Source organism: Pungitius pungitius, chromosome 4, assembly GCF_949316345.1.
Source record: "Pungitius pungitius chromosome 4, fPunPun2.1, whole genome shotgun sequence".
In the NCBI taxonomy this organism is placed as follows: domain Eukaryota; kingdom Metazoa; phylum Chordata; class Actinopteri; order Perciformes; family Gasterosteidae; genus Pungitius; species Pungitius pungitius.
In genome coordinates, this window is record NC_084903.1 from 16,402,928 (window position 1) to 16,426,542 (window position 23,615).

The window sequence follows — 23,615 nt, forward strand, 5'->3', positions numbered from 1 at the left end:
CAGGTGTGTCTGAGAGAATGAAACAAGAAATTAAGTGTTTGTGTGTGTGTGGTCCTGCCTACTTTTATCTGGGGGATAGACATAATCTGTAAAACAATCTAAATGCTTACGGCTGCACATTAGAGAGAGAGAGAGAGAGGGAAGGTGAGACAGAGACTGCCCTTTGCGGATGAAAGTAGAGGAGAAACTAAGACGAGACTAAAAACAAGAAGTTGGTGAGGGAATGGAACACAATGTTTATTAAGACTAAATCCAAGATAGAATTACAGAAACAGTCTATGTGAGATAAGTAAAGGGGACACAAAAAACTGAAATAGAGAGAGAGCGCAAAGAGAGAGAGGCTGCTGTGAATAAATAACTAAGGCCTCAAAAAACATGGACAGTATATTGCATAATCAACTTGGAAACGGCCTCAAGGCTACGGACTACATGTCAAAAGACAAACTACACAAAAAAGACAAAGCTAAAATAATGTATACATAAATCTGTATCAAGCAAGAAAATTCAACAATAATGTATTTTTGACAATTGAAATTCCATTTGAGAGTATGTGTTGCAGTAAGCTGCCTGGCAGATTCATATCGGTCATAATCAGTCTTCCTTGTTCTGACCGATTCAGCATTTTCCATTTGTTCGACCGAAAAGAAAAATCCTAATAAATATAAAATGTGGAAGATGTCACCTCTTATATTGCTGACGCAGCGAGATCTTAATGTCAGCTACACGGGCAGGCGGGCAGGTTGCTTCTCTCTTCTTACCTCTGCATTCTTCCCTCTTCTATCTCTCCTCTCTGACTTGTGTTGCGCTTCCTCTGGACCTCAGTGACTTTTGATCACAATGAATAAGACCAATACCGGTAATTCTGAAGATTAAGACCACATTTCCCTCAAATAATAAACCTGATTATGGATGCAGAGTTTTAACTTAAATACTGCTAATTTCCCCTCCAGTACTTTCATGTTTGTGTTCTCCTTTGCTTTGCTGAAGAGTGTGAATACGTTGGAAGAGATTGGTTGTCTCCAACATGTTTTGTGCTGTACAACAAAAAAAGGAAATACAGTGTAGCGGTTTGTTAGTAATCAGTCAGCAATGTGTCTATTTACCCCGATGACTTGAAAGATATCTTATTCTTAGTCTCTCTTATTCTAAACCCATCTGTCTGAACTTCCCTTCATCCTTTCTATCTGTCTCTCCGCTTCCATGACCATTGTTTGATCATTTATCTGTTTAGCTCCTCCCTCTTCTCTTCCTCTCATGGGTGAGTCTAAACAGGGGTGATTTATATTTGTCCTCAGTTTCTTCTTTCCTGCTGAAACACCATTACTGTCCAAGTCATAGCACAAACACTCAGACCAACAAACCTTTTAAACCTCTCAACACAGCTACGAACTCAAATACAGAACACCAAAAGGACAGGATGTACGAACACACTCCGGCCCAAATTAGCTCCTGTGTCTTTTTCTAAATTTGACCACAATCATAGTCACACAAGTTGTATTAACACAGGAAAAAACAGACTCACCTTATAATACATTCTAATACATAAAGGAAACTACAAAACAAATGCATGCTGAGTAAAAGACTGTTTTCCTTGTCTTTAACCTAACTTTGGTAAGGCATCTAAACCATGTGACATTATTAAATAAATAAGATAAATGCTACTGTCAATCCAACAAAAGATAAGAATGTCTAACAGATTGTCTGCTTAATTTATTCCTGACCAGTAGGAAAAGATAACGAAACAATTCCAAAAATTGTGCAAAGTAATTTCACCTACGCCTCCATACCTCTGCATCTGACTCAAGTCCTGCACTGAATAAAAATAATAAGTGGGATAGGGAAACAGTATGGAGGGGGTGAAGTGTGAGAAAGATGGGAGTAGACATAGGGAAGAGGAAAAGAACGAGGCATACGGAATGAGTTGTGTGAATGCCTGCATGCATGCGAGAGAGTGAGCGAGTGAAGGGGTGCTGGGTGTGTGTGACATAGAGTCCCTGGAGTTCTAATTATCACTGTATGAATTATTACATCGGTAGAGCATGTTCGTGCACACATGTTAACGCACACACACACACACTCACACACACCCTCTCACACCCCTGGATCTCCCTCGCCATCTCGGCTCTCCTGACTCCCTTCGTACACCTCGAGACCACACATCACCTGAGGCTTTTCTCCCTCCTGCCATCTCCCTCTCTACTCATGATCCCTCGCTCCATTACCTCCAGAACCCTCTTGTTTTATCTCCATTTTCAATTTGACTCACTTGTGCTGTTTGCGCCGCCTTGACTCAATACCTTACGTTCTACCTTTTTTCTTACCTTGATTCCAGATGGGTATTAAACCCACACATTATAAGTAGATTACTGTGTCCTCGCAGGGAGCTTGTTCGGGGGAAAACAAACTTTAAGAGACTTAAGGAGATTAGGTTTTAATTGATTCCTGCAAGCTACAAGGGAAATATTTTTTTCAGTTTGAGCATCTCACTGTGGGGGAGGAATAAATGTATAACGCGGTTCAGACCAAGTGAAGGGGCTTTACAGATGTTATGTGTGTCACAAACACACACACTCATGTTTTCATGACCTTACAGTGTAGTAACTATACCTTATTATACCCCCCCCCCCTCCCACACACACACACATATACACACCTCTAAAGGTAGCTTACCTGGTACGGGTAGAGTGTAACTCCTCCATTAGTTCGGTTCAGGTGCTGATGAGCCTGCAGAGCTGTTGTACTCAGTACTGCTCCACTTCCGTTACCACCATTATTGCCATGGCTGTTTACTCCAGTGACTGGTTGGGCAACAGCTTTTCCCGAACTGGGGGACCCGTTCCTTCTGTCCACCCCGCCTCCAAGCCCCAGAGAACTGGGCTTGGACCCCGATCTGTGCCCAGGGCCATGAGATGGTGGGTTTGTGGTGGCACAGCTGGACGTTTGTCCAACCAAGGGACTCCCATAGCTGGGGTTGGATGGTCCGTGGCTCGGGCTGGGGGTCGGGGTCTGGCTGGGACTTGGGGAAGGGGACTGGGAGGACGAGTGTGAAACGGCAGCAACAGCTGAAGAGGAGGAGGAAGGAAGAAAAGCAGGAATCCATTCCCGTGATCCAGGGCCTCCTGGTACTCCAGATGCTCCCATCGGACCCGGAGGTCCCTGAGATCCATACCGTCCAATGAGGGATGGAGGCGAAGAGGGGGGAGACAAATCCCACTGGTCGAGAGTAAGGACCAATCGCACGGCTTCCTGTTTGAGCTGCGTGAGGTGGGTGGCGCAGACATCACAGCGACTGTCGCGCTCGTTCCACGCCCGCCAGGAACTGTTGGGCACCTGGAGCTTATCGTGAAGGAGGAGAGAGAAGGAGGGGTCCTGAAAAGAGAGAAGCAGAAAGCTAAGATTTGGACTGATGTCTGGAGGATTGAACGAGAGTGAAATTTATCCAAAGAACATTGAGAGGAGAGGAGAAGAAATTATAGACATGTTGAACAATTCATGACGATGAATATTTACAGAAAATTCAAGAAATACTGACTTATAGCCTGGGGGAAGATGTGTAGAGAGACACACACACAGGGCACACACACATGAAGGACATACAAAGGCATTAAACACACACTCTATTCCTTTCGCTTCTTTCCTTCGGCCTGATATTGTGTGGGATTACTGCAGGATGTGACTTTGCAACTTTTAATCATCGTGTGTGTGTGTGTGTGTGTGTGTAGGAGCGATCTCTGTCCGGAATTGTTTCCAATTGTTTTTTTCTTCCCGTGTGCATGAATGCTGGTGCTTGCACAGGTATGTGTAATGTGTGTATGTGGACCTGTGTTTTTCCAGACTAATTGAAGCCTCTCACACGGAGGAAAGCTGCTCTAAGTCTCCAGCCACGTCTGTCTGGTCTAAATATCAAAGTTAACAAGCAAAACACACAAACACACCCTGAAACACATCTGCGTCTAAAGCTCATTTGACCCCATGGAAAATATTTTCTGTTTTTTCCACAAGGCATTAAACACTTTATTTGCTTAAAGGTCGTTAAAAGGAAACCGTTGTTCCATATCTGGATTAACTCTGGGCCTCATAGTGGAATATAAATGACGTTGTGGGCTAATGGTCAGTGTGTTGCCGTAACATATTCTCCTGTGTCTTCTCAGGACCTTTGTACTTAATCAAAACATCTGTGGGAGATGGTGTCAACTCACTTGATCATCTTCCTACTTTCAAACAGCTCTTCTGTAACACTAAGACTGGGTATCGATGTTGGCCGCTTACTATTTTCTATTTGATGATGTTGGGTCAGAATAGAAGACTGGAAGCAGTCCCCAATTCCACGTGTCCATCCATAGTGGAAGTAGTGGATCCCTGAACAGTAGTTCAAGGTACTGGTTTTTTTATTTGAACATTAGTGCACAGTGCATAAAGAGTATTAATCAAAGTGATGGGAAGAAACTCTTTCTTTCGTGAAGCTTAATCAATACATGAGTTATGGAGATGGAGTATGTCTTGCCACGCGTCCGATCAATGGGTGTGTGATGGACATGGGTTATCTCCCAGTAGATTTAGATAATCTGACATTAGGTTAGAGAGACAGATGATTGAGAGGGAAGAAAAAACCAAGGCGCATTTGGGTATGAGTGAATGAACAAGCAGCTCTCTTGTTTGGTATAATTCTTGAACCTCTTCTTCACAACACTCTCTTCACAGCTATTTCAGAAAAACATTTAGATTTTCTCCCAGAAGCCTAGAGTAGCCTAACTGTAGATCTAGATCTGGGTGTGTGTGGTCAGCCTCCTTGGTGGCCCAAACGCTTATAATGGAATGAGAGCCTCTTAGCAAGGAGAAGAGAGTGAGAATAATATGTGTCTGCCACACACAAATAAGCCTCTATCAATAACAAGCCTCAGCTTTCCTCAATCAATACACCGTCTGTACCTGTCCACACAAGGCAATATTTCATTTAAGAGTAAAGCCTCTCAATGAGAAGGCTGCCTGCAAGGCTATGTCAACAAACCAAAATACCACACGATGCACACACACACACATGTTAAGGCAGGAGCTCTGGACTTAGGACCAACGGAGTGGTGTAGGCATGTGTGTGTGCGTGCGTGTGTGTCTGTGCTAAGTGTGTAGGCAGGAGTAGAAGTAGTAGATAAAGCCTTCCTTGTTCCTTGGCAAACTAAGTAGCATAACGAATAGTTTGTTTTTAAACTGATACTGTACACACGAAGCAGGCAAATGCACGAATGCACATTTTGTTGGCTGTAATGAGACACTACACACTCTCTCTCTCTCTCTCTCTCTCTCTCTCTCTCTTCCTCTCTCACACACACACACAGACATTTTGCAGAGTGACACACATGACAGAAGACTAGCTGAGGTAGAGGCAGATTTAAAATGCAGTTGTTCATTTATTAATGCATTTAGTCCATCTTTCACTGTATGTTCAACAATTGTGCTTAGCCAAGGGGTCATGACACGTTCTCCATTCACAGTAACGGAGTGAGCCGTAATGATGATGCCGGTGATAATGGCAGCAAAACACTTTGCAGCCGCTCTAAAAGGATTCTTCCTGTGCGACTGAAATGTTCCCTGTGGAAAGAGTCCATTTGTCTTTATTTCTGAGGCGCACACTAAAAGCTTTAATGTTGATGGCAGACAATTGCTCTTCTAGGGAACTTTTTTGCACTAAAAGTATATTATGTCACGTCAAATATCACTGGCCACTTGGCCATTGGAATCAGAGCGATTCTTTCCCATGGAAACAAATGAGACAAGCGTCGCAATGTGTGCCCTCCAATGCACTTGAGTCGTAACCCCAACATGTCTGTGTGGGAGGACTCAAAGGGATCCAGGAGGCTTATTTTTATCATGGCAAGAATATGGAACCCAGCTTTGAACACACAGAGGACAAGTGTGTTGTGGTGGAGGAGGAGTCAGAGATTTTTATTTTATGGATGATTGCAAGAATCCAGGGTTAGTGTTTTTTCAGCAACATTCAATAAAGAGTTATGTAAAATGTATGATGAAAAAAAAATTAAAAGGAAAGTAAATTTAAAGTAAAATGTATTTAGTACATGTTTATTGTTGTAGTCACAACAAAATCATCTCATCTTCTTGCTACAGACACAGTTTGCAATCAGTACAAGGGAGTCCCATTTTACTTACTGGTCATGTCATGTTATGTCAAACTGTGTTTTAGATGGATGAAGTAAACCACTTTGAGTTTCCTCCAATCGATGCCATATTCTAGTCCCGATTTTCCTATTTTGGAAAGAATTGCAAAAGGAACATTTAATCTCTCCTGGCTTCTTTCCGTCCCTCTATACCTCCCTGTCATACACACTCAACCACACACGCCCAGCAGGCAGCCTACCAAAGAGCAATTAGAGGGACATGGTGTACGGTCCTAGAGATGAGGGCCTTGTTGTTCGAAATTAGCAGAGATTTGGGGAGCAGCCAAGCTGCCTGACAGAAGTAAAAAGAAGAAGAAGAGCTGTGCTTTGAACACGTTTTTAAGAAGAAAGAGACAGAGTGGAGTGTGCAGGAAGAGATACTGGGTAAGGGTAAATATAGCCACCACACACACACACACATACTGTCTTTGCCCTCCTTTTGACCCTATTTCTATATTCCTATTCCCACTAATGCGTCATGGTATTATTTTTAGCTCTCCTTTCAGTAGAACAGTAGTGTTGAGTTTGTTTACATTAACCTGGACAAAACACACACAAAGTTTAATTTTGGAAATCTAATTGGAAGCGATCTTATCTTCCAAGTCTTACATTTTACGGTACAGGTTTACCAGTATTTTTACACAGTTTAATACAATTGTGAACCTTTATATTTCCTGCTCTTTCATTGCGTCTAACTGTCACGTCCAGACGTCTCTTCACCTCGGAGTTCATCAGTATTCTGTGAGTGACTCAACCAGTCTCAGCACCACAGACTGTGTGTGTGTGTGTGTGTGTGTGTGTGTGTGTGTGTGTGTGTGTGTGTGTGTGTGTGTGTGCGCGCACGTGAGAGGCAAAGGGAGAATCATTTCCACCTACAGGGATAGAAAAACTTAGCCTCAAGCCTATTGTACAAAGATGGAGTGAGTGACAAAGAAGGCAGGGAGAGCAAGACAACACCCGAGCTCACTAAACAGTGACCTCAGCATCTCTCAGTGAGGTTGGGACAGAAGGACGCCATTACTGCGATATGACAGGAAAAGATTGCTTCCTTTGTCCATTACTGTTGTTTTTGTGTGTGAGCGTGCATGTGTGTTAGCACACTGAAGGTTCAAGAATATGGGCTGTCAAACACAACGAGACCCATTCCTTTAACATACACACACACACACACACACAAATACACGTAAATAGGCAAACAAACACTCTGTCCACCACTGACTGGGTATAATTCAACAATATACTACTTTGTATTATGTTTAAAACCGTTGTCATTCCCTAATTTTATTTACGTTTTATACATTTATGAGAAAGAAAGAAGAAGAAGGCCGATCAGTGATAAAGAAAATAGGATGATTCAAATTTTCGAACAGAGCAGAGAGAAGAAGAGGGCCATTCTCAGAAATGTTAGTGTTGTGTTAATCAGTTTGTAAGTAAACCTTTCCTCCTTCCCCCTCACTCATTTACCTCTTCTCATCTCTCCTTATTCATTTCATAACTATTAGTTCCTGTGAACACTCAAACATACACACTCACACACACAAACATACACACTCGGTAGGATCTAGGATCAGTGAATTCATGCACAAGAGATGCCGACGGTCTCGTGCACCTGCTTTAAGAGGACGCGCACACACAGTAGAAGGCAGTAGTGTGAAAGAGTGATAACAAAATGCCCTGAGAATGAAAAATGGAAACCAGCCGAAAGAGACTGTCGCAGAAATACTATAAATTACAAGTGTGTTGGTGGCTCATGATCATACACGTTGGTCTCATGATGGAGAATGATAGTCTGCAATGATGATGTGTGTGTGGGGGGGGGGGGCGTGGCTGCGTGTGTGTTAGTGTGTCTGTGTGAGAATGATTGAGTCTGATGTCTGTGCAGGAGCGAGGTCAATAACACAGAGGTTATAAATGACATCGCTGTACACACATACAGGACAAATGTTAAACTGACAGAGGTCATTTGCAGGTCTCTCTCAATACCTGTCCCAAAACACACTCTGTCTGTCACTGTCTCTCTCTTCAGGTGTTTCTGTGTCACACTCAGCACAAATAAGGTGCTCGTCATACACTTATGTCCAGCTTCTACTTTAAACAATGCAATATACTGGACCAAATGTGATTCTGTCAGCTCGAAGCATCAACACATCCGCAGACAACTCGTTCAAATTTCTGGAATGACAGAAAATTCACAAAGAGGTTTCTATCTAACCTCCTGCCCATTACACTTGTCTGGATGTTTTCATATCTTGTGAAAAAGCATCTAGTTTATAAATGAAGATGACCATATTCAGGTGATAGAGCTGCCAGTCTCTTACACATTTTATTACTGCGGCTCTTACAGGAAAACTGTCATCAGCATGGGACACATAATTCACCGCAACACGCTAGCTTTGATTTACTAACAATCACCAGTAGGGCCTGGTAGACCATCTGCAATTAATGACGACGTGTATTTTGGTCATGAATACTTAGTGTTAACTGTGATATGCTGCTCTGCCTATATTAAATATTTAACTTTTGGGCAACAGCTAATCCATTCGTCTCGGCTGGTGTCTCGCTCCTCTCTCTTCCCTCGTGCCTCTGCCCTTCAGCGCAATGCATGATGGTGTATAACGCATGATTGGTGACCATTTTCGGACACTACTTTTCTTGATGCCTTGTGGGATACTTTGACCACTGTACAGGGTTTAGTCATTCTCACTATTCAGACAGAACAACATAATGGTAGGCTCACCACATAGTCCCCTATGTAGTGACTAGTGATGGAGATCAAAGGTTCTTGTGGAGAGCATCAGAGCTCTCAGTGGAAGTTCCTACGATTTATCCCCTGCCCCTAAAATGAGCCACGCCCCTTTTCATAATGTTTCTGACAAATGTCTCCTTGTGTGTCAGTCTGTGGCCGTGGATACTGCTAATTGGTGGTAGTTTTACTGTCTGTAGAGCCCTTAAATAGAAGCTTTTAAATCAAAACTTTATTTATGTCTGTTTTCTAACAGCTCCCCCAATGATTTCCCTGGCTCTTGTTTTCTCTCTGTCCCTTGCTCATTTTTTACCTGCACCCCACCCTCTCTCCCTGAGGTATGTTTCCTTTAATCACCTTTTTAATTGGTCATTCCTTCATTCCTAAACACAATGGCAACACGCACAAGCACAGACACTTGCACACATACATTAAGTCGCCTTTGCATACAGAGCACACACACACTTTCATCTGCATACATACACACAGACCCTTGTGATGTTGACATGTTATATTAATAACAGAGCAAAACCCATTAGATTGTCTGGGTTGCCATAGCGCTGCAGAAATGAATTAGCATGCACAGCTAACTAGCTAATAGAGGATGTAAATGACCTGCTGCATTCTGCCTCGCTGGAGATTTAAAGTGGTTTTGTGTGTACTCATATTTGTATAAAGGCACAGGTTCACTGTATTATGCTATGGTGAGGCCTCATACTATCAGTCAGTAATAATACAAATGTCAGATGTGATAACACCCTAGAGGGGTTTTAGTGCAATAGCTCACATTGATCACCCTCTGATATTCTCTCTCCAAATGCTCAAGCCAATTTACAGCCTCAGTCAACCTGGCATGGCAGGTAATTGTGCAGGATTGTAGCAGGGTCCATAAAACACTGTAATAAATATCCAATCAATTACAAAATGGACAAAAAACCTTTATTGAGCACCATGGAACACATTTCTTTGCTTCGCTTCTTTATTGAGAAGAAATAGTTTATTTCATAGGTTCTTTCATGCCATCATTTCCACTGGTCCCTTTTCAAGACTAAAAATAAATGTCAACATTTGGTCTCGTTAGTCGTTGGTCCCCCGTGAGTCCTCAGTGTCATTAGTCTTGTAACTCCGCAAGCAATGTGACTCGTTTATCAGTCACTATACACATCAGCCAGTCAAGTATAATTTGATGCTCTTATCTCAGACCTACTCATGTTCTGTTATGTTGCCTAAATCTAAGTTCTTGTGAAGATGAAGTTAAATTAAAAAAGCCACAATGCATGTTACAAATAAAACAAAATACTGACAAAGCACCCCTGCCGCATCCAAAACTAAAGCTAGAGAGGAACTTAGTGTCAAAGTGCGTCTGTGTTTGGCGTGAGAATGTGTCTCTTGGTTGCAGCGAGTGCGGTACGGCAGTTGGTTGGTTTGATGACACAGTGGCTTCACATTCTTTGATGATCTTCATAGATCATCATAGTACTCTTTGAAATGTCAGGTCTTTGAATGGCTGTGGGCAAGGGACTCTCATGAAGCAGGATCATTGTGGAGTTGTTTTTTTAAGGAGACTTCACAGGGTCTATGAAGCGCCTCCTCAGACCATGTTTGTGACGTACTCCGGTCTGCAGCCTGCCAGAAGCTGCATTCACTGTATGAGATTGACAACCACAATTAATTGGCTGTCTGAATGTTGCCAGGGAATATCTTGGGTTAAGTGTTCATCAGCTATTCTGCTCCGTGAAGTTGTCTCTGGCAACACGTGCACATATAGAGAAAAGGCATTGCATGATGATGATGATGATGATAAGTGGGTAGTGGAAAGTTAAAGCTGTTTAAGAGGTTACAACACAATAGAAGAAATGCTATAGACGGTTGAGTAAACAAAGTCTCTCTTTCTCTCTCTCTCGTTTATGCTTTGTGCACACTAATTGAGTGTGTACACACTATGGAAAATGCTGCCCTCCCATTAACAGCCTGAGCTATGAATCTTGCCCAAGCTTGTACACAGCAGGCCCCTGAAATGCTGTAAATGAGCTAGCTGGTTGGACGGGAACCTGGTTTTTATTAGCTGGCCATCGGCTATAAATGAAATAGTTTTTTAAATGAATGGTTGCCTTTTTATGTGGCGGTTCCATGCCAGGGAATCTTTCTAAATGATCTGGCTATCCATGGTGGTGCCTGACTGTAAATAAGGGTGTATAAACTCTGCTGTCTGTTTTTAAATTAGTCCAACATTTGTGTCAGACCTGAACTGTAAATTAAGCCAAAAATGTACTAACAATCTACTTCAGTCTGTTAGCGAGCTGCCAATTAGCTAGCGTCATGGCTATCTATCTACTTGATCCTACAACTGTGAACCAAAAGGTATAAAAATATTTTTTTATTGAACAAAAACTTGTTCCTAATTATTGGCAGTTAGACGTTTAAGAAGTATTTTTGATCAGATACTTTACTAGATTCTTCCTAAATGTGCTACACGGGAGCAGCTTTGGTAAAATTCAACCTTTGACACCTGATCTGTGTCAATCCTTTCCAGAAAATGACCTGTGGTAAGAGTGCATCTGATTGAACATAAAGTGAATGATTCAGTGGGCTTCTCTCTCACAACTGTTTATCCCCTTTTGTCCTGCACCTACTTCTTCTTCCATTTCCCCCTTGTCGTCCATCCTTTCTTCTCTTTTCTATATCCCTCTTTCCCTCTCTCTCTCTCTCTCTCTCCCTCTCTCCCTCTCTGACAGTGATAAATTGCCTATTGAGTTGGGCAATCCATCTTGCCGTATCCCACCCCTGAACACACACTCCCTCACTCCTCCCCTGCTCCCTTCTTCACCTCCTCTTTTTTCACCACACATCCGTTCTTCCCTCAGTTATCCTTCCATCTCAAGGTTAGTGAGGCTCACAGCGGAGGAACTGAAGGTAAAGATCTGCCTGACAACTCCCACGCATACATGTGTGCACAAACTGAAACATATGTGCAGCATGTGTCTCCTTACACACAACAACCTCAAAAGCACAAACCCAGTCAGTTTTTTTCCTGCTCAGCATCAGACAAAGGTATGGATGTATATTATATATATATATACCTATATGATATAATTGTAATGATGATTTGATTAGAATACGTATAACATATAGAATTCAAATTCCCCAGTTTCATTCCCACCAGAATCCATTCGTAGATCTCACACTACTTTCCTTTGACCAACATGTATTTCTTGGTTCTTCAATAAATGAAAATTCTAAGAAAAAAAATAATTAATATGGATATTGACAGACAATAGTCTATAGCCATGCTAGTGGCTTTGTGAGGATAATACATTCAAATACAAGCATGCTCACATGAAGCAGGTTTCATGTTTACAATGTTAAGCGTTTGTTATTTATCACTCAAATCTGGAGGAATTTTCACCTTCCACCTCGTCTTTTACATAGTTACTTAAAATGTAAATGGATAGGACAACATGCATATATATTACTACTAATATTTTGATAATGAATTAATGTGAGTTTTTGACAAAAAGCTGTACTTTGAAAAACAGGTATTTAAATAATCAAACCATTTATTCCATGTGTGTCCATTACTTTAAACCAATCTGTCCAGTAGTTCCCCCCGGGCCTGTACAAAGAGCCTATACTGTATGTGCTTTAACATAAAGCGTATGTTATATATATACCTCCTCTGGGCATGCTTGAATCCTCCTGAAAGCCTCTAAAACTAAAACAGTTTTTTTTAACAGTCCTATGTCCATGAAAGTCAACAGAGCATGCCCTTTTCCAGGCTTCACGATCTCACAGTAGTACTCATTCATACACGAGGGCTCCGTATAGCGACCACAGTGCTTCACTGTTGGCCGCTGAACTCCTCAAAGGGAGCAGTTGAGGTTTAGGAGTTTTGCTCGAGATCACAGTTGTTACTGAGGAAGGACATAGACATAGAACCTGGATTCCACGTGATTACCGTCCATTCACCAGCTTGCATTGCACTGCCCGTCTGCTGCTGATCCAGAAGTTGGAATAAGTCAGATATCAAAGAGGAGATTAAGTGAGAAGGAATAGAGTGTTAGTAGAGATAAAAGGCTCTGTAGGGTATAGATCAAAGAGCTCTGCTTTAGTATGAGTCCTTCTCTTACACTGTACGTCACAATGGTACACAGTCAATAGCAGATAACAGTAAACAACAACAACCATTTCAAACCCTCTAAATTGAGCCCCACAGGCTCCATCTGCTCAAAGTAATTGGAAAGTTTAACGGCTAGAGGCTATTCTCTGTGTCTGATTGAAGCACAAACAGCCAATTTAATTCTCTCTCTCTCTCTCACACACACACACTCTGTCTCTCTCTTCATACACATGTCCCCACATATACCCTCTCAGCCCCCCCCCACACACACAATGTTTTTCCATCTATCCCTTGCGCCTTTGTGTAGTCTTGGCTTCGAACATCTATTTTCCCTATTTCCGATCTATTTTTTCCATTTCAATTTTTAATTTTCCACCTTCCATGTCCTTCATCTTGTTGATGAACTGGAAAGAACAATGACCTAGTATGAGGTGAAGAATTGATGAGTGGAGTGATGAGTGAGAAGTGGAAAAATAGGTTGAGAGGTATGAGAAGAAAATTATGTAGTAACGATTTGAATCAAAGATTCTATATCTGACATTAATAAGGCAGCAAAAAACGTAATGCTTTGCAAGGATATAGTGGAGTACTTCAACCTGAGCAGTGAAGTCACACTTCTCTTCTGTGATGTAATTCTTTGTTGTTAGTCAGAGCGACAACCCATTTCAAGCTTGTGTATCCCAATGTGTGTGGCCCACTTGCTATTAATCACCACCGCTCTAAAATGCGCTCATACAGCGGCTACCGCTGATAACGGCGCCCTGACCAGCAGCATAACACCCACCCTCCACTGTCCCTTCAGCTGGACTCTGTTGCCCTGTGGGCTCAATTAGCTACTAGTTGCCGATTCAGCCGCCATGTTGAGAGCCGTATGCAGGCAATCCCTCAATCACAGATTATTAAAAATGAAAAAGAAAACTTGAAAATAGCTACCTTAAAAGCAATACCTTGAATACATTTCTAATTTTGGAACTCCATAAACATACTACAGTAATTTATAGTAGTCTGCCATGGAGCCAGACTAAAAACTGCGCCTTAAATGTCATCCTTGTTCTTGTTTGACCTCCTGCCCCTTACCATGCTCTGGTACAATAGATTCACAGGGCTGCTGAAAATACACACACAAGCAGTTCTCTTCTCAACCTATCTTTGGCATTAGACAGCCTCTTAACCTATATAGTTAAGCTAGGAATGTACACACACACACACACACAAACACAAATGTGCAGCCCTTCAGTGCCGTGTATTTAGAAACAGGAATGCCATTACAGTACTTGTAAAACATGAATGACCGAGTGGCAGAGCCCTGGCTCTGATTTTAACCCTAAAAGGTATCAGTCTAAATACACAAACAGAAGAAGAGTGTGACCGAGGCCACTGCTCCTTTGTATACAAAACTGTGCCATGGCTTCCCACATGTTAACTTCCATCTATTTCCTTTTATCCACGTTTCTCTACCCAGCTTCAATAACAATACCAAAAATAGCTGAGCTCTAATCTTAGATCCAGCATTAATAAAAAAAACTTGAAATCATGTTTATATAATCACATTGTTCATAAGGATATGATAAAAGAACTGCAGATCAACATTAATCTTCTTTAGTTTAACATTCATAGAGCTATAGCTGCTATTTTCACATTTATCGTCACCCCAACATAGAGAATACAGTAACTTTATCCTTCTAATGTTACCATAAAAAACTCCTTTGCAGACAAAAAGTTTGCACTTTGCCAACACCTTATTTTCACAGTTTAATACTAGTTTTCACAAATAGAAAGTAAATATAGAAGTATAGAAAGCATACACACGCACATACACATGGCTGTCATAGCCACCTTCACCAGTCATAAGATTTTCCTAGTGAGATGCTGAAGATAGATGTGTTATAGCTGACAATGTGATAAACTGGGACAGCGCATGTGAGCGAGTTTCTCTGTGATATATCAACTTGTGACAGCAGGTTGGCTATTTTTAAAAGTGTAGTTAGCGGGTCTTCAAATAACCTGCTTAGTGAGCGAGACTTCACAGTGTCACAGGGTGTTGGAGCTGGCACTTGCGTCTACTGGAACATTTTTTGTTCTCATCTTGGATGATGGAATTGAAAACTTTGAAATATGGAGGCAAAAACGCAGTGTCTGAACAGGAACTGCCCATTTTGCACTTCTGAGCAGAATACACGTGGAATAGATAAATATTCAGATATAAGAGAGGCAGAGAAAGACCAATATATAGAAATAAATCTTTAATCAGAATTAAAATATGGTCACTACACATCTCAAACTTTGTATCACCTTATGATACCTTTGTATCACATACCTAAAACATCTAGAGAGGTGTAGTCAAATAAAGGAAACAGGTACATAACTACTGTATAGTGTTCTCTACTTAACTATGTATAGTTAAGTTGATGGAGAGGCAGTTGCCATGGCAGCTATGGACTTCAAGGCAGCAGGTGCTGCCGCCACTCTTACCAACATCGAGCAGTGCAGCGTGCCCTCGGTAGAGCGCACACACCCACATATCCGTGGTGTGTTTGTTCATTTGTTTCTTTTATATAAACCTGAGGGTGCCTGGATGCATGTACTGGTGTTTGCCAGTTTGGGTGTGTTTAGTCATGCGTGTGATTTGTTTGTTATTGCAATGTGTTGTTGGTGTGCTGAGGTTCTGTTTGTTTTGTCTGTGAAATCTTGAGAGGTTCAATGAATGTAAAACGGTGCTTTGTTGTCACTGCATTTAGTAGGATACAACAGTTTATGTTGTATTTGTTCTTATTGTATCCCCTATTTGACAGATAATGTGTAAAATGGCAGGCTGAGACAACTTGACCATTAATTTATTTCCAATAAGCAGGGACTCCAGTTCAAAGAGTGAAAATAAAGCAAATTAACAATGGAACTCATAGTTGAAATACTTCTAGATCCATCTAGTGCATGTAATAATGTTTGGTTTTGTGTTAAATTTCCTAATGAACTCACATTGGCAAACCCAAGTTCAATCTGTTGTCTTTTGGAACGGGCAAAGCTTTTTTGCAGCCTCTGTGGCTCTTTGCAGCTTACACACATTGGGTCTACTGGCTGGGGTAGTTAGTCTAATTAAGTGTGTCGGCTCTGGGTCAGTGACTGTAAAGACAATGATAACACAATTAGGGAAAGCGGTCCTCTCTCTTATCTCCGACTAATTATTTTTATTCTTTCTTCCTCTGGCATCCTTTTCTTTCTTACTCTCCTCCACTAAATTTAAATCTTTGTTTTTCTCATTCTTCCTTCTGCAAAGCCAAATTTAGAATAAAATTTGTCAAGAAACAGAGGGAGAGAAATTGTGTGCTAGTGTGTCTGCACGGTATTACCTGCAGGCATGCTAAATAAGAGAAGGATATGCAGACATCAAGGCGAGAGGGGAGGTAAGCAAAGGGGGGGCGTGAGAGTCAGCAAACAGCAAATGATACTGGCCACAAGTGCATGGAAGTGATGCTGGGGTGAACCCCGTTTGTCTCGATAGCAGTGTACATTCTTCAAGGTGTAGATGACATAAAGCGCTGGAGATATTCCCTTGGGATCTCAGTCGATGCAAATTTGTTCCTGCAAAATCTTCCGCAGCATGTTCATGTTCTTGCTGGTTCCACCTCTTCCCTAAGGGGCTCTACTGGGTACAGGAGACTGTGTGGATGACAGGAGTAGAGGGAACGTCGCTGTTGTGGTTATTGTTGGGGAAAGTGTGCTTTATGACATTATACATTATTTTTATCTTCCTTGAAGACATGTCACTATTAGAAATGTGAACTACCAGCTGATCAATGATCTTTGCTGTTTGAAGATGTTATTTCCACACTGATATAGGTCCATCTGTTAGATTACTGTCTCCTTGCTTGTCTCATATAGGAGACCAATTGGCCTCATTTGAAGCCCAAATAGCCTGTATTTATCACAAGTGTTAAACTTATTGCATTTGATTGTACAGGGGCTGTGTGCAATCATAGTTCACTCAATGTATGTAGCAATGATTAAATGCTTGTTTGTAGTTTTTTAATAGCAAATATCTGCAAGATCTTTACTATTAAAAAACAGCTCTTGGGGTATTGTTGTAATAATTGGGTTTCTGATAAACGTAAACGTATCAAATTGAACTAGAGAGGGTACAGTATATAATACTCTTGAGATGGTTTGTGCGTTTGGGATTGAGCCAAATTGACATAAACCCCGAGGGAAGATCTTCAATTCAGCCTGCATCAGCATCTATGCCTTCCCTCAATCACACACACACACACACACATTCATTCAGACCATGTTGCTGTTATTGATGAAGCCACCTCTTTATATGGTAATGTCTTTCACACCTGAAAGGCATCAGGAGGGCCTGATCGCTCTCTTGCTCTCTTTTCACATGCACACATACACACATACACAAACTATACACATTTCCTCTTAGGTCTTGCCAAAAACATGCACGCCCACACACACTGTTATTCACATAAACTCCATATATTTTCACCCTCTATCTTCCTCTCACCAACATGCACACAGCTAAGAGGAACCCATTAACGCTGATGAAGATATGTATGCAGCTCACATCTGTCACATGTCGCTGCCGTGGCAACACCAGCTGCCGTGGTTACTGGAGGCCTGCTTCTGTCGCGTTATGGGATTTGGTTATTACAGGATAGCTAGCTACCTGTGTGTGGAAATACATCCCTTGGAGGATAGACTACAGAGCAATAACACTCCACCATTTGATTTGATAAGTAGACTAATTACTGACTAATTACTGTTTTGGGGTGAAAATTACCAAGTGAGTGGGATTAGTAAAATAAATCTTACCCTCAAGAGTTTAACCCTATTTGTTGGTAAAAATTAATTTAAGCAGATTGGTCAGAAGCTCTCAACCTCAACCTCAGCCTCAAACAACATAAGAGTTAATAGTTTGGTATTCTGCAACTGAAAGGATACGGGGGGATTTCGAACACAGCATCAGCAATAATTGGTACTAGTGCATTTTGGGAAAGGGTCAATATGCCGTTACAATATACAAAAAAAGGGCATCCTGCTTGTTTTGTCTGACCTACAAAGATTTATTTATTTTTTGCACGATAAATGACACCTGCTGATTATTTAATAATTGTTGATAAGGATTACTTTCCTTCTATTGAAGTCCAAAGTGTATGTATGTAAGCCGCTGGCAGTTAAATCTATGGATACATTTTGGCAGACACTTCAATGGGTCTGCAAACATCAACATTTAAAGTGCAAATATATAATAAAAACTCCCAGATTAAAGCATTCTCAATAAATCTCAAGTTGTCAGAAAGAGGTCCTCTGGGAGTGACGATATTCTCAAACATGTCTTTTTTGGTTTCATTTTTACGTCTTAAGTGGAACAGTCTATGTTCCCCTTTATAAACATTTGTGACTTTGACTTGCAGCTGATTGAAAACAGACACTGTGAGACTTAAATATACACGTACTTACAGAGTGGCCCACTTTCCCGGGCTGAACTGCACCAACAAAACCCTGATCCCCCTGCATCCATTTTTGACTTTGGAGTGTATATAAGGGTGGAACACACAGACAGACACTCTATCTGCCCCTGATTCACTGTTGCTATACACAACAGTGGACCGGGGACAGAGGCCTAAAGTGAATACAGCTGTGTAGCCAGATGTGCTTTGGGATCCTGTGGATACAAATGTGTCTGAATTTTGCCTGCATCTCCGAGAGTAAAGCTAAAAATCTACTCTGCTTATTCTAATGTATCTACAGAGAACTCATTTTGGAAACTGTAACACACTGCCACGCAAACAAGCTAAATGCCTGTCAAGCACAACGCACACACAGAGCTGCAGCCATCCAAACAGCAAAATATTCACGGTAAGACCGGTGAAGGTCATCATTAGCATAGTATTAACAGCTCTGTGTGTGTGTGTGTGTGTGTGTGTGTGTGTGTGTGTGTGTGTGTGTGTATGTACATGTGTGGCTAGCATGGGTAAAGCATGACAGGTCTACATGGTTCAGAGCTCTGTATGTGTGTGTATGGTTGGTGGATGTGTGTTTTTATTCTAGCTGTGAGGGGTCACATATGTCCAAGTGTCCTGAGGGAATAACATGGGGCCTCTTGCGGACAGCGCCACAGGAAGACACACACAGACACACACACACTCAGCTAAGTGCTGCTGTGGCACATTTGGCGAAGGAGAAGGATTATTAGGTCACATGCTTCACCAAGGACAGGAGTCCTTTTCCCCGCCACAAAACACCTGGGTCGGTCAGTTCATTAACAGCTAAAGGTTATACCATGTAAAAGTACCACAGAAGAAATTAACAGTGAATCTACCCAGTTATCTGCATTCACAGTGTATTACACGCATAATCTCTTTTACTCACTTCTACAGTGAATTTTCTCATTCATACTTTTGATTTTAAATCTCTCGAGGCAATATTTTTCATTGTCAAAATCCTTGATACGGAGCCACAGCTAAATATTTGTGTTCATAATTCCCCTGCAAGAGTTTTAGTCTGCATAGTTGTGTGTACTAAGTTCAGCGCTACATTGAAGACAATTCAAACGCCTGCAGCTATTAAACAAATACTCAGCTCTCATCTCATCTGATGTTCTAAGCAGAGACATTTTCTGCAAAGACATACAGCTCAAATTACAATACTGTAACTCGTATGCCTGTACTTATCCTACATTGCAATACAGTTAACCACATGCTTAAAGCAGCCTGAACTAAACCCAACCTCACAATAACATATTAATTAGTGGTCTACCCACCAACAGTTGCCATTAACCCCCACTGTTCCTAACAAATTCCTACTGTCATGTCGTTGAGCTAATGAGAAGAACCCACTGTTTCCACCTCCGTCTCTGTTTTAATGGCTGTACTGTGAACCTCTCTGTCGCTCTATTGCCCATATATCTGACTCCAACTCGCTGGATGCACTTTATTAGCACCATGGTGCATAATACGTACTTATTTGTTACCAATTAACTCAAAGTCTGACCCCGCTGCATTCCTAAGTCAGATCCAGTCATCTGCATCAGAAGTATATTGAACCCGGATGCAAAAACTATGTAGGGTCAAATGCCCTGGCAAGAGGTATGTTATTGTTTGTGCTTTAGAAGTGCATAACCGCTTATTTTCTACCACCCAAACCAATGTCAAAACCAAAAATCAGATATTTTTTATTGATAATGTTTATCTTATGCAACATTACAACAGTACAACCTTTATGAAGCATCTATTGTTGACTGGCTATTAAGCATGTTACAAAAATAAATGCACATGTTACATCTGTGAACTATGATCTGCTGGTTAAAAATCACTGTACTAATGCAATCCAAGTAAAATGTATGGATGACCCAAATGAAAAAAAATACATTACCTGTCAAAGAAATATGTAAAAATGGCTGCAGTCTATCTATAAGGATTAATGTCTGCCATGTTAATCCCCTCAAAAGGAGAACAATTATATTGCACAAGGAAAGTCCTTGATATTTGTATAATGATCAATTAGGTAAACTGGAGTGAACTATTAATTTTTTCTTGGCACTGTGTCAGTAAATGATGTAGAGCTTCAGGTAAGATCATTATCTTGAATCCCAAAGGCTGCCCAGTCGCTGCTCTTTCCCACAGCTGGTCAATTGAGGGTTGGACAAATTACAGCATCCTTATGATTTACGAGAACAATAACTGTGACTACACAGCAACACAGCAAGCAAGGGAATGATTAGAGACCCAGTCTTTCATGAGCGACCAAGTTAATATGTGTCACTGTGCAAATGCCACAGTTAATGAAGGGACAAGTTGTTTTTGGAAGCTGTGCTACTGAGCATGTAGCTACTCACCACTGGATGAGTGAATAGGTAGTGCAAACACACATGCACGCACACACATACATGAACACAAACACAAATTCACACCCACGCATGAAGACAATCTGATTTGTACCTTGCTGGAGTATGGTCCTGGGATGAGCAGTTTCAATGCTTGTCTTTTCAGCTCTGACAGCCTAGCGTTGCAGTTCTCACACCAAATCACTCTTTCACTACCAGGGGAACTTCCGCTGCCTGAGGCTGGTGATCCTGTCCCAAAACCCGGGGAACCACCCAGGGAACCAGGCGACTCCGTCCCAATCCCCGGAGAGATGGTCCCCGGTGATCCGGAGAAAGACCCTGGTGAGGAGATCCCAGAGCCCGGGGACGGGGTGCCAGTGGAGCTCGGCATGGAGCCGGCACCCTCTGGGGCGGGGCGCGTGCGACTGTTTTCATCGTAGGCCTTTCGGTACCATGTGTCCGGGAAAAAGGAGGCTGATTTGGTTGGGGAAGTGTCGGGCATCTGCAAAGAAAAAATAAGAGAAGAAATATTTTAGGCATGTCATACGGGAAAAAGCAAAGGTGTAACTAATAATAATCAGCAATGGATGAAGTACCTGTATGCTTTGCAATCCGATGAAAATAAAGCCTATGTTATGTGAATATGCACAAAATCCCACTCATCCCAGTGCACACAACAGGTTGTCCAGGGATTAGTATTAAATAATGAGGAGGAGGTAAGGGCACGTGTCTTGTATCATGCAAATTAGAAGTCAAGCTATTTGCATTTTGCCTGTAGAGCAAAAATAATGATGTGGGTTCACATTATCCACCAAGCTATATTCAGTAGGCTTCCTGTTTTGTTGAATTTCACAAAGAATTAATTGTTTGTGAGTGGTAACAATGATTTTGGCCACAAAAATTGACTTGACAGCACCACACAGTCACGACACATCATGCCATTAAAACACACAGACAGTCAGATATACATTGTGGAATTAAATTCAATATGGGGACAAATAAAAACACATTAAAAAAAGCAATGTTAAACATTTACTGTGACGGTGCTACAACCCAAGTTAAAGCGTCAGCACATTGGATGCTTCTATAACCATCTAAAGAGGAATAAGTCTGATTCCGTGTGGAGACCTGTCTTATTTTTTCCTTATTCAAACAGCCACGTTGGAACATGAAATAAGCCACAAGGAATTGAAAATTAAATCTTTTGTGGCCGGGTAAATCCAGTCAGAGAGCGCAGACTCATTGATGTGGTGGTGGCTAGAGAGGTTGGGTGCTGTAGCTCCTTTTATCCCTCATAAGGGCTGTAATAAAGAAGCAATGAGTAGGCTGATAGGTGGGAATGCGCAATTATCTCCAAATAAAGAGGTGGGTATAATGTGAGCCTACCCTATGTTATAGATTAACACTAATTATGCCGTAGGAGGTAGACAGGGACACAGGTGTGAGTTGAATTCAAATGATTCTCAGTTAGTGATAATTAAGCGATGTGTGTGATTTATCAGAGAAATTACATGCTGCGTGATGTGCAAAATGTTATCTCCATAAAGTAGTCTTTGCATGAAGAAAAATCAAATGCTCTTTCAACAGTTTTATTTTTACATGAGCCCGAAGAAGAAGAAAAAGGTGTGCAAAAATACAGTTTCCCATTGAACTGGGTGTGCAGTGTGAAGTGAATGGACGATAAGTTTGTATGTGTGTTTACCCAGAGGTAACAGAGGTGTGTCCACCCCTTTGGCGACTGGAATGAATAACCTACCCCGTATTTTCTGCTCCGGCTGCTCACAGACCTCTCCTTGGTCCCTGATAGGGAAGTCATGTTGGAGGTGAGAGGAGGGAGAGTGAGGGAGGGGACACCACCTCTGGAGCAGCTTCACATTAAAAAAAAAAAAAAAAAAGACACCGACGGATCGATGTCAATTAACCAGCAGCCGCTGCAGCTCGCGCCTCTCACGCCGCTTCCGAATGCACGTGGAAACCGGTTACATCCCCGTGCCCGTCGCCCACGAACACGCACACGAATCCTCGACGCGTCTCTCTTTCCGCGGGCTGTCGCCTCGGGAGAAAAAGCCCTGGAATGACTTTTAGAAAGCACACTGGGAGAAGTCACGCGGGTTGGGGCGCGCGCGCGGACCGCTCCCCCCCGTCGGGCTGCTCTGCGCTGAATGAGGCTCAGCGGCTCTCCGGACGGGCACCGCGCTCAGCCCTGCCTCCCTCCATCATCAGCTGTGCGTCTGAGGCTGGTTGGCCAGGTAAAACGAAATCCACTACCCCCCCCCCCCCACCCCGCCCCCCTCACACTCCCGTCCTCCAGCCCCCACCCCGGGGCCAAATTCCGTCTCAAGGGCTACCATTAAAGTCACGACTCATTAGGATCGAGCCGGACCAGGCAGGCTGGGGGGGAAACCACGGGAGTCCGAGCCTCTTCGTCACTTACCCGAACCCTTCCGGTGACTTCACGTGGCTCCGCACTCTGCTGAAGTCAGGTGTGGACTGAGGAGACAGAGGACAGAGGTGCGCATCTGGATGAGTGAGGAGCGGGCGGGCGGGCCCATCCTGAACCCTGATCCCCCCCAGGCTAATGCACATCCAGAGGTTTCTAGCGGCAGGTAGACTGCTGCCTGTTTGAATTGTGGAAAATTAAAACTAATTTATGAAAAAGTCACCTTCATCCCAGCTACCACTGAGGGCACTAGAGTCTTTTTACATTTAGGGAATAACTGGTTAGAGGTTTTAGTCACCTCGTGGTCAAAAATAAAA

At 42.2% G+C, this 23,615-nt stretch overlaps 1 protein-coding gene across 3 annotated transcripts in view; it reads right to left on the reverse strand.

Moving 5' to 3' along the window:
- Nucleotides 1–23,123, reverse strand: part of kif26ba (kinesin family member 26Ba) — a 60,892-nt gene extending 37,769 nt beyond the window's left edge. For all 3 annotated transcript variants that reach the window (XM_037482863.2, XM_037482853.2, XM_037482844.2), the window contains exons 1-3: nt 22,615–23,123; nt 20,974–21,360; nt 2,671–3,369 (exon numbers count right to left, since the gene is read on the reverse strand). In XM_037482863.2, the coding sequence (XP_037338760.2) occupies nt 2,671–3,369; nt 20,974–21,360; nt 22,615–22,674 (1,146 nt within the window). In that variant the 5' untranslated portion in view covers nt 22,675–23,123. The remainder of the gene's footprint in view (nt 1–2,670; nt 3,370–20,973; nt 21,361–22,614) is intronic.
- Nucleotides 23,124–23,615: the final 492 nt, after the last annotated feature.